The sequence below is a fragment of the Callionymus lyra genome, chromosome 4 (genome assembly GCF_982586985.1).
Source record: "Callionymus lyra chromosome 4, fCalLyr1.hap1.1, whole genome shotgun sequence".
NCBI classification, from domain to species: Eukaryota; Metazoa; Chordata; class Actinopteri; order Syngnathiformes; family Callionymidae; genus Callionymus; species Callionymus lyra.
Window position 1 is genome coordinate 14,920,576 of NC_141821.1, and position 19,482 is coordinate 14,940,057.

The 19,482-nt window shown below is 38.7% G+C and overlaps 1 protein-coding gene across 2 annotated transcripts in view; it reads right to left on the reverse strand.

The window, feature by feature from the left end:
- Positions 1 to 106: 106 nt before the first annotated feature.
- vav3a (vav guanine nucleotide exchange factor 3a) overlaps positions 107 to 19,482 on the reverse strand; it is an 88,670-nt gene continuing 69,294 nt past the window's right edge. The window contains exons 20-28 of one of the 2 annotated variants that reach the window (XM_087788876.1): positions 17,851 to 17,981; positions 16,399 to 16,464; positions 14,898 to 14,932; positions 14,701 to 14,817; positions 12,541 to 12,628; positions 11,560 to 11,689; positions 6,079 to 6,159; positions 5,401 to 5,552; positions 107 to 4,086 (exon numbers count right to left, since the gene is read on the reverse strand). In XM_087788876.1, the coding sequence (XP_087645002.1) occupies positions 4,042 to 4,086; positions 5,401 to 5,552; positions 6,079 to 6,159; positions 11,560 to 11,689; positions 12,541 to 12,628; positions 14,701 to 14,817; positions 14,898 to 14,932; positions 16,399 to 16,464; positions 17,851 to 17,981 (845 nt within the window). In that variant the 3' untranslated portion in view covers positions 107 to 4,041. The remainder of the gene's footprint in view (positions 4,087 to 5,400; positions 5,553 to 6,078; positions 6,160 to 11,559; positions 11,690 to 12,540; positions 12,629 to 14,700; positions 14,818 to 14,897; positions 14,933 to 16,398; positions 16,465 to 17,850; positions 17,982 to 19,482) is intronic. The other variant, XM_087788877.1, reaches the window with a different exon arrangement.

The window sequence follows — 19,482 nt, forward strand, 5'->3', positions numbered from 1 at the left end:
GTTTATCTAAGAATATATTTTAATTTTCACTGATACGTATTGTTTAAATATGGAATATATCCATACATTCATCCAGGAATCCTAAGAAGAAGAACCAGCAGAACCATTTTAAAAGAAGCAACATAGAATTTTTATTTATGAGCTATGTACATATATTACAGTATATTACAGCAAAAATACGGGGTAATGCTACACAGTCAGGATTGCACGGTTTTAGAGTTAGGCCACAGCGGTTGTACCGTGGTGAAACGCAATGTAGAGTGTGCAGTTAGTACAAACAGCAAACGTCTTTGGCTTTATAAGGACGACACAGAGCATGGACACACGTACAGGCAGCACAAATCTTTTTTATCCATCTCAGGGTTGAAGAATAATGTGTGTACATGTAAAGTCTGAGACGATAACTTGAAATAAATTCCTCTTCACTCTTTCACAGCTGCATCCCTCCTTCTTTCTGTTCGTAATTCATACAAAAATATTTGATTCTCAAGTACAATATTAGCGGTAAACTTTTTAAAATCAGGTTTAATAGCTACTTTTGTTCATTTGCATCACAACTTTAATACAGTTTCTAGGTGGTGGGTCAGGACATCAAGTGGTGGCAGCACATTCCTCTTGGAATCATCTCCGTTGGTCTAATGGAGGCATGAATCAGCCAACAGCTCATTTCAGAAACAAGCGGAACACAGGCTCCTTAAAGTCGCCGCGTCTCAGCCTGGATATTAAAATCCGAAAATGCAGCCCCGGCCATCAGAGGGTGAGCAGCGGAATACAGAGAGACGGCGGGAGGACAGAGATTGGATAAAAGATGGATGGAGAAGGAAAGCGGAGAAGAGGGAGAGCGGGGAGGGAGGTGACGCCGAGAGAGGAGCCGACGGAGAGATGGATGCCGCGGGGGTCGCCGGGGTGAGGAGATGGTGTAATGATTAGATCACGGATACCCTTGAGCCTTCCTCCCGCCGCACACCTGCACACGTGGGGCGCGAGGAGGCCGAGGGTTGTAAATGGCCGCGCTGTCAGAGTTGATTTGGGCGGAGGAGGAGTGCAAGAGTGGATTAACGGAGTCCACGATTAGAGAACACCTCGGCAGCTCTCCCATGATGGCAGGAGAGGATTGCTTCGCTTCGAGATTTACTAGAGATGCCGTGGGACGCTCGGAGCCTGAGATATGAAAGAGAAGTCGAGTGACGTGGACGAGAGTCGTCCAGGATCAGAAAATGACATCTGTCCGTATACTTCCTCCTCAGCTCTCGTTCGCTCGGGCTCTGATAGAAATAGGTATTGAATGATCTCCTGATTTTAACCAGGTTGCAAGATCGAGAGATGATTCTGGGATGCTTCCATCTAGTGGTCACTTTTTTTTTTTTACAAACCATGAATTCAATCACTGTGGGGACGAATCACACAAAAAAGTTCTGAGTTGGTCGTCATAACAACACATCATTTTGGTAACTGATAACTGAACCGTTGCCATGACAGAGCTGTCACTCATGTCATGAAGTCAAAAGACATCAATACCAATAATATCAATATTTGTAAAAGTGTAACTATCAAAAGTGGTGAAAAAGTAAGTAAAAATCCACTGACACGTTCCAAAAAGGGTTTTTAAATATGATCTGATACGATATAAAAGAGTAAAAAGAAGAACATTGGCGGGAATGATTCGGGGCGTCTACATGCACGACAAGATCAGAGAATGAAAGGTTTTCCTTTTGCGAGTTTAAGCGGTTGGATCGCATCCAATTCATGACATTTTTATTACCACAATTTGTGTTGTCAAAAAAAAAAGGAAACCTTTTTTTTAAATAGCACGAGTGGGAGTGTGCGGGATTGTAAAATGCTTTAAGCACGAGGGGGAACATCTCATGTGTAGCCAGGGAACAACTTCAAACAGAGCGACTCGTCATCTTCAGTCGACTGTAATAATAGTTTTGGGTCAGCTGGGCGTGAATCAAATCTAAAAACTGAAATCAAACATGTGTTCGTCGTTCCCTTTTCCACAGTTTTGGGATTATTTAAGTCCTTTTTTCTTCTCTTTTCACTCCGCCTGTGGTGAGTATATGATATAAGTGTCACGCTGCTCCTTTTCCTGTTTATTCCCTCAAATGTGAGTAAATCCTTTTAACTGCGGATTAAAGAAACACTCTGAAGCACGAGAAGGGGTTTTACTGAAATCTTTTTTCTTTGGTTAGAAGTAGTTGGATGTTAAAAACATATATTATATTAAGAGGGATCCAGAAAACTATTAATATTACAACACTAATGCTTCCATATTGGTTCAACATTGTGACATATTGTGGGTCTGTTGTGATAAAACAATTGTTTTCAAGGTTGTTCTTTTATATAAAAGAAGCCCTTTTGTTATAACCAGTTGCTAATGGATAAATTATTTATTCTATTTAATTCAGAATATGTGGACTAAATATGAACAAACCGTTAAATAACACCTTTGCTGTTTGATTAAACTTATGGTTCTTAAGATCAAGACCGATTGAAAAATCCCTTTTTTGTCTTTATTTCCTGAGGTCTGTGGTGTCACCATTTTTACTTAATAGTCGAGCCAATTACTCCGATGCAAAAATCTTTTTTTTTCCTATCAATTTCTGCACAAAACAATGTCAACAAATGTACTTTTTTTGGGTCAGTCTTGGTCTCTACGCGCGGCGGTCTTGGTGGTTAGTCAAGGGGTTTGTCTGAGGTGACCTTGACTACAAATAACCAGAAGCCGGTCTGAATTTATGTCTGAATGTCGTTTCTAAATACATAGTTTGGAAACAATATTTCATGAAATTATCTTATGTTTCTTTTACTTGTAAATTTGTAGATTTGTAGATTTTTTTTCAATAATTGTTTGGTATTCGTGTCGCACTGGAGGTTACCTAGCTGTACTTTTCATTTCCATTTAGCCATACATGCAGTTTTTGGCAAATAAAACAGTCTGGACTTGGACCAAAGCCTTGAGGTTGATATCTAGAAGGATGGATCGATCTTTGAGGGGCAACGTTTGGAAGAATCTTGACAAATGTTGACTACAGTAAAAATGACACCTTTACAAACGTCTTTCTTTTTGTCGTTTTGAGTGGATACATAAGCTTTTAGGACATCTAAGGACAAATTGCGTATCCAGGGGAAAGTCAGACGAGCACCACCAACACTCACATTACAAAACCTTAAAGTGATGAATATCAGTAGAAACAAGGATGGAAAAGAAGAAAGAAATCATATCGCGGTGTTCTTGTGTGAGAACTGTGGCTGGCTGCTCGAGTGGCTTGTTCTCCCGACAAGCCTGTAATACCTGGAGTAAGATAAAACTGGAGTAAAACGGCTCCTGTCAAGCTGTCACTGATAAGAACTGAGGATCACAGGCGGCCGAGACACCTCGAACATGAGAGGGCCGAAGATAAAGAATGTTGGAGAGGAAAGTAAGATCGGAACAACGTTAATCAATTTCCGATGACATCTCCTTTCTCGTGTCTGATGTATGGGACAGGGTTATCAATAACCTGCTGCATTGGTGGGGGGGGGGGGGGTGGACCAACAGCCAAGGTCGGGAATCACTGCGATCCTTTCAAACTTCTCCAAATCTCTTCCCATGTGGAGTGTGGCTGGATGAATGAGGTCATGAGCGGCAGTGGCATTTGAGCGTCTACCTTTGACGGATCGACGCCTGCAGACTTGGCCAGCGGACTCGCGTGGGCGCTCGGTTCTGAAGCTGGATCGGGCAGAAAGACGTGGATGATGCAGGAAGAGAGGGCAAATGTTGGCGCCCAAATCTTGATAGGCAAGCTGCTGGATGATCAAGTCTCTTGGCCACACGGAGGCAACCAGGAATATTTGGGCGACTGCAGTCGTCGGTAGCCCTTTTTTCTCTCCGAAGGCCTCTGGAATGGTTGTAGGCATTAGTCGAGCAGAGCGAAGCCACGGATCTCTGGAGGATAGCAGAGCAGCTCAGGCCTATTTATTAGCTTCTGTTTGGACGGTGAGCTCAGGTGCTGCACATCCTCTTTCTTTTCACTTTCTCTCCTTCCTTCCATCAATGAGTCACTCCTCTCCTTCCTCTACGTAGGTGGAAGGGAACCAGCCAATCTGAAGAAGAAAGAAATTAACTTTAACGAGTGCTTCCCATTTATAAGGATTATTTTCCTTTCCAAGAAATAATTTGTTTTTCACATGGTGTGGCGTGCAACAGGGCTCAATGCTTGGATCATAAAATGTTGTTCATTAAGACGCCACTGTTATATCTAAGACATTTTGATAAGCAGTACATCGGTAGTATCAATAATTATTATTTGAACACACTAAATTAAATATACCTCATTCCTTCCCCATCCCAACGGATTCTTCATTTGCCTCTGTCACTTCCTGTCTATGCACGCTTAGCTAATAGCTCCGCGTCAATGTTTTAATAATGCTCCTGTCAAATAGTTTAAAATATGCATACCTCATGTCTGGTTAATCGTGTGCTTCCCTATATGTTGGCTGTCACTAAGTGTCATTTCAAGTTGCTTACATTTAAAACTGTCAACGTATCAGAGAGCGCAGACCTTCGCCAAGCAGCTCATATTTTAGCTTGAAGAGTCAGCAGGAAGTGAACGCTTTCAAGAACGACCTCCCTGGCTTCCATAAATGCGTATGCAGTTGACGAGGTTGTTCACATTGACCCAGAGACAGCACAAGGGATACCACAAACACATTTGTTTTCGGACCTCCGGGTCACCTTGACCCCGAGATAACACAAGGGTTAAAAACGGTAACATTTAGTCACTGCAGTCAAATGAAAAAAAACAAGTTGTTTTTTTCTTTTTTTTTGCTTATACATTAGCAGCAGCAGTTAATAGCCATACAAGTTAAATTATAAAACCTCTACATCATTCGTCCAGATGGAACTACAGAACTCAGGCAGAAACTGTCCTTGTGATAAAATATTTAATTACATTTTTTTTGTACTATTTTGCTAGCATGCAGATAAAACCAAGTTCTAGGCCAGTGTTAAAAAAAAATATCTCTCTTATACAACACTTGATGTAGGACGAATTCTTCAAGTCTACGACTTCGTGGCCCAGCATCAACATCTTGTTAACCATCTCTGTCAATTGAGGGTCAATACTCTTAAGTTTTGGCCCGGGGCAACTTCAACTCGGCAAGAACTTGTGCCAAGTCCGCCATGTTAACGTTGTTTTTTTACCGACGGTGATGGTGCCGGTTAACTGACGTTTTTCCTTGTCCCGAGTGTTGGTTTCACCGATTTTGACCAGCAATATTGGAAAGTTAATTGTTAGAGATAGAGCACACTTGTTTGGAGCTCCTCGCCTAAGCTGCCATCTTGAACAGGTCAGGCCTCACCTCTCAAAACCATCTTTCTTTTGTAAATGACCGAAGTAAAAAGAGTGTGTGACCCACCCTTCCATTAACTTCGCCCCTCCACCATCCGTTGGCTCGAGCTTTTGTGTAGATCTTGACCACGTCACCCTCCTGCAGCGAGAGCTCTCTGGTGTCGCGGGAGCTGAAGTCGTACCGTGCGACGGCTACACCCATCACTTTCGGAGTAAACACTGAGAAACAGAAGACAGACCTAAGGATCTGGGTTCAACATTTACGATAACAAACACAATCACAAAAAAAACGCTTCATCCAATGAAACACAGAGACAACATGTGTGTGTTCATGCGGCTATAGCTCGAGTTAACACCACTTCAGGCTGCAATGTTTTGACACCCGCTTGCGTGGGAAGAGTCCTGTCAAGAAGACAAGAACCAATATGACTCGGAGACTTTGCTAGTTCCTCGTGGCTCTGCACCACCTGTCGAGCTCCCAATTTACTCTGAGTGGAAATGGAAAGTCGGACCTTTTAAATCTGGCCGAGGGGATGGAATATGTCTAACAGAAATAGAGCTCTGACACATTCACCTTTGCCTTGACGGACAAACAGTTTTCGCACACACAACATGCATTACTAACACACACTCTTCAGGACGACACGCTGCCACAGAGGAGGGGAGGTGCGGTGTCGATGCGGCCATTAAGTTGTGAGACGGCGCGAGCAAAAAAAGAGAAGAGGGAGAGAAGTGATACCTGTACCTGACCAGAAGGGGGCAGAGGAAGGAGGTACAAAGCTGTAGCCGGCAGGAGTTACAAAAGAGATGCCACTGAGCAAGGGAGCTATGGCGGGGCAGGCCAGGCAGGAAGCGGAGTGAAGCGAGGAGGAAGGTGGAAGGAGAGAGAAGCAAAGGAACAAAACATGTTTAAAAGAAATCCCAACTACATTCGCGCCGAAAGTATTCAAATTAATTCAGAATTTAAACAGTGATAAACCCATGATTATTATCAGTTAACTGTGTATTTCTTAAAGGGACAGTTCACCTAAAAAATACAAATTCACTAATTTTCTACTCACACTCATGTCGACTAAGTATTTTGTCTTGTAACAATTACTTAAGTACACAGTAGTAAAATAGCAACTTGAAGTCATTCCATGTTAATATTTTTTTATAAATGCCAGAAGTTGAATGTAAAACAGCTAAGATGAAAATGTGTTCCTTCGTATTCCAGACAAACGCCTGGATTGGGAAAAGGTTGAAATGTATTGGTCAGGTTGGAGGAGTTCAAGTATCCTGGACTCAGGTGAGAGTGAAATGTGTGTGAGATTAAAAGATTTTTGGTCTCGAGTGTGGAAGAAGAGCTGAGCCAAAAGCAAAAGCTCAAACTTGAATTGGGGGCTCAATTTCCCTAAGTTCTGATTTATTTTGTGTATAACCCTCATAAATATCTTGTGCGAGTCATATGCTTCATTAATTACAAATGATTGTCCTCAAGAAAGCGTTAATGAAATATAAAGCGATGAATCCTTCAGTTAAGCGGATGATTAAACCAGCTAGCAAGTGTTGCCGACATCTTCTGACTCCAAGCTACGAAAAAATCTGATGTAACGAAACGACACAATTTGATGAATCAATTAAAGGGTTGGAGTCATCGATCAGAGCCCGCTTCACTTGTGATATTGAACTAAGAGGAACAAGCAGATCGTTGACAAGAAGAACACTCTGTTTATTTGGACGATCATCCATCTATAATGTACCAACAACCATTTTCTTCTTTCAATTCTGGAACTTCCAGTTCAGTGAACTGATCTGAAGAAGCGTGTTCGTCCCAGAGAGAGAAGCATCTGAATCCACTATTTTTTTAATAGCATAATTACTTTACTAGTTTTTATTTTTGTTCTATTGTTTAGCCAATAATGGCAGTGAAGAGAAGTCATGGCCAAATCATTTGTACTAACATTTGATGATTTGAAAAATGGCAACACAATTCAGACTGAGGGCAGAAAAGTCACAACACTTTCATAAGGTTAAAGGAGCTGAATAAGTACATATTATGTTCTTAATTTAATATTATTTCTGTGTAATGTAGGAGTAAAAACACTTAGAGTAAAAAAAAGTTGATGGTTGAAGTTAGTTGTTTGGTATGGTGAATAAAACTGAGGGAATTTAACTGCAAACCTGTCAGTGGGCCCTGAATTACACTTTCTAAAAATGAAAATTGTCTGGTTGTTTCAACCATATGTCGACATCCTCATCATCACACGAGTCTGCCACAGGAAATTGGGAGACAAATTACCTCGACAGCAAATAAATGACTCCAGGAGAAATATGATGTTCCCCCTACAGTCTGCAGGCTCGCTGAGGTGTCAGACAGTTTTTTTTGTTTGTATTTCACGCCGACTACTCATCATGTCTTGAAGTTACACTTGAGGAACCACTTATGAGTTTTTCGTAAAACATTCAAGAGAATGAGTCTCATTTTACGGAGAACAAAGTTACGTTAGACAAGATGTTAACACATTTTCTTTTATCGTGCAACACTAATTCTCACACATGTACAACACAACTTCAGCATTCCCCCTGGGCATTGTTAAAGTTACACATAGATACACATACAGACATGTTTGATGTTAATGATGATCTAAAGAGGAAAAATAGGTTGTATGTGAATGTAATATACTTTCCAGGTCTTTGGGAACAAAAAAAAAAAGTTGTTCATTACAAAAAATACAAAAATATGGTCAAATAAAAATAAAGGTCACTTATATATCATCCAGTAATTGGTCATGGAGCAACACTAGAAACAATACCAGCAAAGGCCGACTAAACAAAACCATTTGACTGTAATGGGAGTCTATCTAGAGAACTGACGCTTTCACTTGTGGAGCTAAACTCTCCCCAAAAAAGCTAGAATTGTCACTAAGACTAAACATATTATCAGGGTTCACCATCACACCCTCTAAACAAGATAACAGATACAACAGGAACACAAATTGGTATTTAGTTTAGTGGAATGCATGCTGGGATACATAGTCTTGATACCTACAAACTCAACTTATAATTGTATTATTTATAAATGTATGTTTGTCACATGGGTCAACTGGCGACAAGTGATTGACAAACGAAGTTATATAAAACAATCTCAGACAGATCAGGGGTCCCCAACCATTTTTTTGCACAGCAGACCGGTTTAATGTAGGCACTATATTCACAGACCGACCATATGAAAACATTTTTCTAATAGTTAACAGGTTTAATTTACGAGTAAACTTGACTGATACGAGCATCTTAACGTGTCAAGAGTCATACGCTAATGATACTTCAGAGAAAATATATTTTCTCAAGACAAACTCGATTTTAAAATGAGAGTTCTGAGCTTTGAAAGAAAAAATTGGACACTTCTCCATAAAGCTTTATCAACAACATGAAGCAACCTACAGACTGAGAATCAGTGATGTGAACAAAAGCAATAACATAGTGAGGTAATAATATCGTTGAGTATTTAAATCAACACTGTAATTGAGACTTTGGTTCTGTAACAATCCATTAATTACTGAGTTTGTTTTCCATTAGTCGAAAAAACAGCTTGATCTTTAATTAAAGTCTTCATGCAGAGCTGGAGGAAAGTTGATGTTGAGCTCAGGAAATGAAGGAATGTCTTCTCGACAGGAGGGTTTAAATATTAGACGCAGGACAACAAAGCAAACAGAACTATTTGGATTGGACTTGTCTGGACTCGTTTCCCTCAACAACGCAGCAATCCTTTCCCGTTTTTCTCCTCCTTCGGAAGCGATTGTCAGCACGCTCTGGATTATTATTTTGTCTTCCGCGTGTGGGAGCACATGGCGTTCAAATGAAATCTCGTCTTAACATTCATTTTTTCCATTAACCGGCAGATGGGCCGAGCTTTCCTCGGCTGCTTCACGCTGGGGACGATTTCTTCCTTCGGCACATGTTAAATTGTGAGGGGCGAACGGCGACGTTTGTGTGTTAGATGCACTGTCGATTGATTTGAAATGTCTTCACCGCCGGACCCCGGCGTCTGAGGCTCTCACAGCATCACAGCTTTGCTTTTCTGTTTTCTCAACTGAATATTGTGTTTTCTTGTGAGTCACGTAGCTTCAATTTGTCAATCATAATTAGAACATTTCTAAGAGTCATTTACAATGAAATTCTGTACAATATGACCTCTATTTATCTGCCGGCAATGTTGCATGTGATACACAAAAATGGTCCTGAAAGCTGTAGAAATGGACTAAATATAGGAGTTATTATATTTTTGATTTAAAAAAAAAGTGGTCTGTGAAAACAAAGGAGTTTGTACATTGCACTTATAGATTTCTGACACACGGGGGAGCCAGAAACAACATTTAAGAATTGACGTAGAGTTGCTTTAAAAAAACGAAATGCATTTATTTACAAACATGTTATTAAAACAAAATTTGAAAAAGAAAGAATCTATTTATTAAACCCTCCCTCCATTAGTATCATTAACATATTTTTGAAAACTTTGTTAAAGACACATAGCAGAAAATATAACACATTTAAAATAAGAAATGGAAAAATGTGCATAATTATGAGAAAAATGTTTGTAAAGTAAATTAATTTCTAGCTGTATAGTTTGGAAATAATTCACAATATTCTATTTATCCTAATCTTAGTTAAAGAAATGATTTTTTCATACAGATTTTTATTGAGATTGCTACACTGACACCTGACAATTCAACAGCCGAGGTGAACATCATGTGCTATTACAGTTCACACCAATCGGAAAGGTTTTACCAGGTCTCTGAGAATCTACTCTCTGTCGAAAATAATTTGAATTACAGTTTGTTTCCTGGTTTGATATCTGCCTCAATAGTTGTAAAAAAAAAAAGAAAAGATTTTGTTCTTTATTGCTTTTGCAGTCAATAAAACTACTTTGTTTTTCCTGCTTGAAAACAAAACAAACAATGAAAATAATCATAATCCAATCTTTGAAAGGCTCTCAAGACTAGCAGATACTCAGTATTTGTTTTTTGGGGGAAAAAACATCTAACTATTATTTTGTAAGCTTGAAAATGGAATATAATCTTGGACTATTTTATATTGACCTTCTGTTGACACTGAATTTTCTGAAGTAATCCGAACTCAAGTGTCTGATGTGGCACAGGAAGTGGTAACCCTTTTGTTATATCAGGGTCAAGGTGACCCGAAGGTCCGAAAACAAATCTGTTTGTGGTATCCCTTGTGTTGTCTTTGTGTCAATGTACTACAGATACATTTCTTGCCTTTGGGTCACCTTTACCCAGAGATAACACAAGGGTTAATATAAAATTAACGTAATAACTTATTTGACTAATAATCATCAGCCAACAAGAAAGTGTTTTTCATCTGCAAGTGCAAACTTCTACACTGAAAAACAAGTTCTAATGCTGAATTAATATGAATATTTTATTAGTTATGAGTGTAAAACATAAGCTTGAATGTTTGGATGTTCTGTGGGGCTGAATTAAAAAACTCGAAACACCGGCGCGCAATGAGGTCACAGCAGGTTATACCTGACAAACTCGTAGAATCGAGATGCTCTTCGCACAGCTTTGCTCATGACAGAGTAGACGTCAATTTCTCTTAAAGGTAGAATAATATACGGGTGGAACTTTCGCTCTGGCACCTGCCTGACAGCTCAGCACAACAGCAAAGTTCAGCAACATCTCACCGTCGTGTCTGTGAAGTCTAATGTGCTGTTTTGGAAGATGAAAGCTGACAGCTCAACTTTGGCTTTTGTTCATTTCTGCTGGCTTTCCAGTGGTTTTGATGTTGCATGAGTGATGCTTTCATAAAACTTTAGAACTCATCTGCACTCGGTGTTAAGGATATGGTTGCTCTTTGTTGTTTTGCACATGTGGAAATAAATAAAATACATGATTGTACTGTATATCACCTGCCAAAATATAGTTTGAAACAATCACAAAGTTAAAATCTAAGTCAGAATACCTGTTTCTGAGATCATTTTTGACCTTTAATAGATGCAAATTGTCATCATATGTTTGTGTTCATGCCTCCAGTAGTTGACCAGTTCAGTTCACCCTTCCATCATTTTTTAAAATCCTGACCATCAAAACTGTTTGCTATTCAATCACCAGTTCGATCACCAATCTCTATAATACATTTGAAATGGAATAGAATCACAATCTCAATTTGATTTTTTGCCGATCGCAACATGTTGTTTAACGGGATGAATCTCTGCAGAGTTACTCACAGTTGCCTCCTGAGCGGTTGATCCGAAGCATCGTCGCCGTCTCACCTTCCCGGTATGGAAACTGCAGGGTGGTGTCCAGACAGCGAAAGCCTTCTCGTAGAGAATTCTGTTTGTAGTATTCAATCAGGTCCTGAAAAAACACACACTTGTCATTTCAGAGGTTTCAGAGAGCCTAAGAAGATCGAAACCCTGTGTGGTCACTTTGGTCCTCCCTTAACAGTTGTCTTATCTCAGGGTCAAGGTGACCCAAAGCCCCGAAAACAAACTTCTTTGAGGTATCCCTTGTGTTGTCTCTGGGCCACTGCATATGTATTGCCCCAGAGACAACACAAGGGATACTACAAACACATTTCGGGCCTTCTGGTCACCTTGACCTTGAGAGTACAAAAGGGTTAAAGAATAACATCTTCCAGAGAAACTAGTTTTAGCTATTAGGGCCAATATTTTCAAATGTTAACAACTTTAATTCATAAACAATCCAAAATCATTTTAAGATAAGTCCATTTTTTCATAACTGTAGTGACAAGATGGTGTCTCGTTGTTTTAGGGTTGCTAGGTAAAGTTTGTAGCTTCTTATAAGAACTTGGAAGCACTTTAGTAATTAATTAATTTTTTTATGCCAACATTAAAAAAAAAAAAACCTGAAAACACACCATGAGTGTATCTTTGATGCTTGTTCAGAAACATATTTTCCAATTTAAATTGTGTTGTGTAAAGAAGCTATTAAATTAGCTTGGATATTGATCCAAAGTTAAATTATCAGAATATATTTTCGGATTTTGAAAAAAAAAGAAAAAAACTGCAATACCTGCCGGGGTTTTCTATAACTCTCGAGCCCCCACATAAACTCATCTCTAATCACGGGTGTTTTTGTGCAGCTGAAGTGAAATTCGGGCTCTGACACTTCATTAAGCAGACACAATGATTTATTTATGAATTGCAGTGGTGGGAAAAGAAAAACAGCCTGGAAAAATGACTCACAAACAGGCTCCGGAACTTCTTGTTTTCGGCGATGTGGAAGCAGCCCTCTTTGGTCAGGATCTTTATGTGCTTCACGTCGTTGTTGTACCTGTGGGCCATTGAATAAGTTATGAGTGTAATTTCCCTCTCTGATCACCGCCATCGATCGGTGACTGGCCCCCCTGGCCCCTGCGGAGAGCACGGCTGCTGCTTTAATGCATGGAGTCCTACAGGTTTGAGGCGCTTGAGTGATGGCTGTTTGGGAGGATATGTGAGCTGCCTCTACTGCCATGACACACACACCTCACTGTTGTTTCACATGAATACAAATCATTTGTTAAACACACTGTACACATTAATATGATCTAATATTGATGTGTTCCTCATCTACAGAGTGTTATTTAACCATTTTACTAACTAGCATGTTGCTATAATTACACATAGAAGAGTGATAATTATATTTAATATATATTATTTATCTATTTTTATACGTATATCTCAATCTCTATTTCTATTTATGTTTTTACATTACAATATGTTTACACAGTGGATTATTTTGTGGGATTTACTGGCAGAAATGTCAACTTAGCACATAAAAAATATATATTTATGTTCAAATTTTCCATGTTAGACTTTTTTTAATTTGTTCTTCAAGATTGACCATCTTGGACGTTGAAAAACATGTATAAGTGTCTTTCAGGCTAAATAATGATTCTGTTCTATGCTTTTTTAAATTGAGTCTTGACTATATACTTTCATAAAAAGAGCTTTTACGAGTAAAAAAAACATGAATTAATTAATCATCATCTGTAAGTAATCGGTTCATTTAGAATCTCCCTTAAAAATATATGATAATCAAGTTTTTTATTCATATTTGTGGCAGATCAAAAAAATGTAAATTTAAGAAAAAAAGTCTTCATGAAGTAATGAATTATTGTGAAAAGATTTGAACAGTTTTAGTCATTTTCATTTTGCTGTATTTGAGACTCAAGTGTTGCCTGAGACCTTAAATAATTAGAAAATCCAAAGTAAACAACCCGAGCTACAGTATATGAAGTGGTGTATTGTAAAACTTGAAAAAAATAAATAAATAATATAAATTACCAGATTAATCTACATCCACTTTAGATGGTGACACAAGTAGAAGAACCCAAAAAAATAGATTTTTGAAAACTGTTTGCAATATAAAAAAAAGATGAATGCATTAAAAAGAAATAATGATGAATTATGAGTGGAATAAATTAATCTCATAAATTGATACAGCAATTAGACCTTAGAAAAACGAAAATTTCAATTCTCATTCTTGCTGCATTTAAAATTTCCCAGCAGTGCAGACAATAATGTTTAAAAGGTAAAAAAAAGTATTTTCAGTCAGGAAGGCAACAAAAAACAATGTTTTAGTAGCCTTTCAAATCAGGGGTTTAAATAACAAAAATCATCTACTTTGAATTATTCAACTGTTTTAAGATGAGCTAACTACTGTACCATGTTATCCTCACAACTGTGCAGCAGTGTAAAAAAAAACAACTTCTGGCTTCGATGTTTTTGTTTCCACAACCTTGACCGGTCCTTCTCAGCGATGCTCAGAGCAGCGTGTCGGCGTTTGCACAGGCAATTAAGACTCCAGCGCAGCAGAACTTGAAGGGACTGAGGTTCGCAAGAGTAGGGGAAAAAAAAAAAGCGATGCTAAAAAAAGGTAAATGAAGTTAAAAGGAATGTTTTTCGCTTCTCAGTGGTTGAAAAAGGATGGCGCTCACACACTTGACAGCGGTAGACAATGGCTCGTTTTTCAGTGACGGCAAACTTCAGCGAAGCCGTTCATCACCGGCACAGAGGAGCACGACGATCCGTGGTCGGGTCACTCGCTCTTAAAACACGCCGAAGAACGTGTTGTGGTTGAGGAGGATAATATCACTAAACCGCCGTTTATACCACGCTGCGGTCTTCTTGGCTTTCGAGGTCGTCAACACAAACTGCTGCTCGACTCGGAAATCCTGTGGTTTTAACTGCTCTCTTGCTCGATTCACATTAAAAGCAATTAACGCTGAAGTGTTCTCTCCATCCACAGTTTGCTGTTTGTGTCAATACTGTGGTTTTTGAAGAGTTCGGGAGGATAATAGGCTCGTCTAGAAGTATTCAGGTCTTAGTGGTTGGCGTTTAACCTAGAAAATCCAAACTTACTTGATACTGATTGCGTACTCGGTGAGCTCTTTGCTGCGGTGTCGCACCAGGTAGGTGCTGTTGACCCGGTTCATCAGCTCCGTCTCCGCCTGCAGCCGCTCCATGGGTCCCGCGAACCTGCCACGCCGAAGACAGAAGTATTATTTACAATGACGCAAACTTTGGCCATTTTCGTTCGTAGACTTTGCTTGGCGTACCACGGCTGGGTGGAGTAATCGATGGGCTTCGGCACCTGGAACAAAAAACAAAATGGGTCAAGTGTTTAGTTTTTTTGTCCTGAAACCACGTGAACGTTGGCGCACAATGTTCTCTCAGGTGCTTTTATACTGCCGATAAAAACCCGCCTAATGCTCTTCTTATCTACGCAACAATGTGGACACAGTGATAACAGTCTCTTATCTACCGGAGGCCTTGTAACGCGGCAACAGCTGGACAGAATATGAATTTGATGTCAGCGAGTGGAACATTACAAAGCCGAGGCAGAGATACAGCGCTCAGACGGCAGAGAGGAGACGACGGGCGACACTATTTTTTTTTGCATTCATGATAACAAAAAACGAGTTCCACACATTCTTTACTCATGTAAACAACATTTACTATTACTATAATGTTAAGAAAACAACGATACATGACGTTTAAACTCACCTATGTTTCTCGCAAATTGTAAATTAAATGTCTATGAATTCATTAAAATAAACATTGACTGTAATGAAAATCTATAAATATTATTAAACTTAACTTTTTTTCTTTTCTACAATATGCAACACAGGCATGAACAGAAAAATCATTTTTAAAATGCGGATTCATTTCTTCCATCCTTCTCGCAATAACTGTCTGTTAAATAAATAAATCTGGTCTGTTGAGGACAAGCTCCCGCCCCTCCGTCCAAATGATTGGTTAGCCCTTTACCCTTGGGGGCGGGGTTTAATATCCACCAGATTCCCACAAGTCCCAGCCTCTTATTGACAGGAGGAAAAACAAGGAAGAAGAGAATCGACAAGGAGGAAATACATAAACGGGGAAAAGACTAGTTGGTGAAATATTGATGGCGAGAACAGGTTGATCGGAAAATGGAGAATACATTTGATATACTCATTTATAGTATAATGTATGTGTATTTAGTTCCCCTTAGTCATGATAATGAGGGTATTTTTGTCACCTTGAACATATTTTGATTATAGTTGTACTTGTATTCCTGCTAGTGTCTCTATTTCCTATTACTTTTACACTATTTATGCCACTAAATTCTATACTAATACATTATTAGCCATTTAAAAGTGTTTTTTACACATGAAGGTATAAGCCTTTACAGAAAAACAGTATTATCACAACTCTTTTAAATACACTTAAATTAACTTTATCGACTGCCTTTTTACGTGATTTCTTCTTTCAACTCTAACTTTAATGGCTTTTTACCTTCTTTGAACCATTTTACTATGATTTACTCTAATGTGCTAATTTATTAACTGAATTTATAGCTTGTCTCATTATATTGTTGTTACTGGTAAGTTTTTAATGAAAATAAACAACATTATTATAATTTTAGAGAAGATTATGTTTGACCTCATACTGACAGAGGTCGTTTCCTGACACTATTTAAACTTCATAGAATAGAAAACCTTTCTATGGTAAAGCACGTCAAGTCTAACGATACACAAACATTCTGAGACTTTGTCTCAGGATGAGAAGCGAGCTTACACATGGGCAGGGCTTCACGGCGTCGCTTGGGAAAAAGCCGACCTCCTTGGTCGACAGGATTTTGCCCTGAAAAACACAGACAGATAAACGTGTTACTGGTTTAGTCCGTTATTATTCAGATATAACTAACTGTGTTACAGACAGTAAACAAGCCGGGGTATCAATAGTTGAAATGATGGCGTCAGATATTCTCCCTGGGCGATGATTTTTTCACTCTTGTCTCCTGATTTATTAACCATGCAGAGTCAGGACCTCGTAGAAAGTCCTAGCAGAGGTCAGAGCGCCGCTGTCTTTGGTTTAAAACGGATGATTATTAATAATAATGTCTGAACTATCCTTCATCATGTGACACTGCAATACAACAATAAATGAATTGTCATCATGAAATACTTAATTTATTTCTTTTAGTTTAATAACTTTTTTTATTATTTGAAATATCATTGATAGCAATAAGCAGCAGGGGGCAGTAGTTTTCCAGCACACATGCTAGAAAGCTAACACCACAGCTTCTTGTACCACAGAGAGTGACGATTTATGGATCCATATTTCATCAAAAGTCCTTTTATGAAAATCCAATCTTTGTCTAATTGTTCGGTAACTTTGCTGACAGAAAGACAAAAGCAGACGATCACAAAAGCTTCTTTGTGCAAGAGAAATGTATGACTTTTCCAATTAAATTAGACGCAAAACTTGTCATTTTCTTTTATTAAATATACTTTATTTTTTACTGCTATTGGTCTTGAATTTAAGCTGGATTCAGATCCTTGAACCCCTTATCGAGCATGCTTGCATGTACATTCTTCTTAGCCAAACACGAAACGTATAAACGATTAAAAAAAAGGGAAAAAGATGCTTGCGAGGTTTTCAACTACCACAATCTATGGGTATCTCTTATCTTCTGCTGCGTTGTGTCACGTCCATGCGACGCCGTAATGATCGTCACGGCTGCTGACATTGACCGAGTAAAAAGGTGGTTGCTATTGAATGAAATCAAATGAAGCCGATCAATTCTATTTATCACACATCCCCAGAACTAAAATGATTACAGTCCGACGGCTGCAGAAGTGATGGATATCGAACCATTTCTTGCCGCCAGGATCCAGGAGCCTCCAGTTCAGCATTTAGACTGTGTTAATTGAATAATCCGATTGTTTTATGTGATTTTTTTTTTTTCTTGTGAGAATTTGACGAGTGGAATCAAACGAAGAGAGCATCTTTTCTCTCTGTGTTGTTTAACAGAAGTAGTTGTACTGTCATATTTCACATGATTTCCTCGTAGATGCGGGAAAAACAACAGTTTTCTTTCACACAGCATATCTATATTATCTATAACAATATTAAAAGACAAATAGTCTTTGTATTTAAGAAATAAAACACAGAGAACATGTTGTAAAATAAATCATTGACCAATGTTTTTTTATGATTTGTCAGTGATAGATAAGGGATTCTGACCTGCCACCACATGCTGTGAAGATCTGCGCAGATGAGTTCTATTATATCACCGGACTGGATGTTTAGCGCCGGTCCAGAAGTAGGACTTGGGACGCCAAAGTAGTTCCTTGTGACCACCATCTTTGGCAGACCTGCACAGAGGAGGAGAGGAAGATAATGAGCACCAAATAAAAAAAAGTGTGATATCCTTATTTAATGTATAACATGACACTTGCTCTTAATAAAACGCTAAACGCCTGCTTCACCTTCACCGACAATTTCTTCAGGGTCCGGCTCATTTTCTCTTTAACCACAAGTGGTTTCGGATGTGTGGGCTGGAGCGTGACCCCAGGTTTGTAATTCTAAAGCTGTATTTTTGCACTGCTAAATAATTCATGCCCCCATTATAGGTGCTAATAAGAGCGACTATGGGCTACATGTGTAGACACATACCAATATAGACCTTGTCCGCCATGCCGCGGGAATGCTAACCGCTCACCACACCATACATTATCATAATACGGATGAGCAGAGAGACCCATTCAGTGCACGTCGCAGTTTAATGCTGGGCGAAGATGCTCAGACTTAAAAGTCATGGTTATCGAATTATTGAAGCAATAAAAAAATAATCAAAATGGACATAAACATCTGTTGATTATATCACTGACTGTAAAAATGCTTTTGTGTTATTATTATTATTATTAATAATAATAATATATTTAAATGGTCATTTATTTGTATATAGAATATATAGAATATCATGGATTATATCATTTTAATTTATAGAAATATATCAATTTTCCCCAAATGTTTGTCAATAACTGTATCTTATTAATATAATGTAAGTATTAAAGAAAAATATTATAAATTGAATGTGCTGGACAAGATATGTATCCAACTATTTGGATCGATATTTATTGATTGTTGATTCATTGATCAATATTTACTTTATACACTGTGTGCTCCAAATATTTTTGTTGTGTTCAAACAAAAGTCAAAGTGGATGCAATTTCTGTCAGTTCACTTTTGTCATATCACGTTACTAGCTCATTTAACACAAGCAAAAAAAACAAGTGTTTTATTTTATTATTTCATAATTTAATCAAATTATTGCTGTCAATTTGAAAAAAAAACAAAAAAACCTGACTCAACATGACTATTTGAAAACAGATGTTCCACCATATTGCAGTGAGACTGTTATACCATTAGGGGGTGCCAGAAACAGCCATTTCAAACAAACGTAATGTCACTTTAATCGATGGCAAACTAAAATAAACAGTTTTTGGTTTCCTTTTAGGCAGAAGACGTCTCAATTACAAAACCATCTTCTTGGCACACAAAAGTCCCCCATACAGACTCAGCATGGTATTATAAGTCTGCAGTGTGTCCTGCTGAGGTCGAGAAAAAAACAATGCCCAAATATAAATTCTAAAGAGAGCATGAAAAGAAAAGCTGAAGGCGACGAATAGAGGAGTCGACAGAGCTAATGCGCCTATATGTGTCTTGCTTCGGTTTCCAGCAGCGTGGCACCCAGGCTGGCAGCCTGACACCAGCTAGCTCGTCTCTGTAGCACTTCTAAAGACTGAGCCGTGGAGAATCGAGTCTCGGGGGCACGAATTGCATTTGTATCCACACAAGGGCGAGCCACGTGTT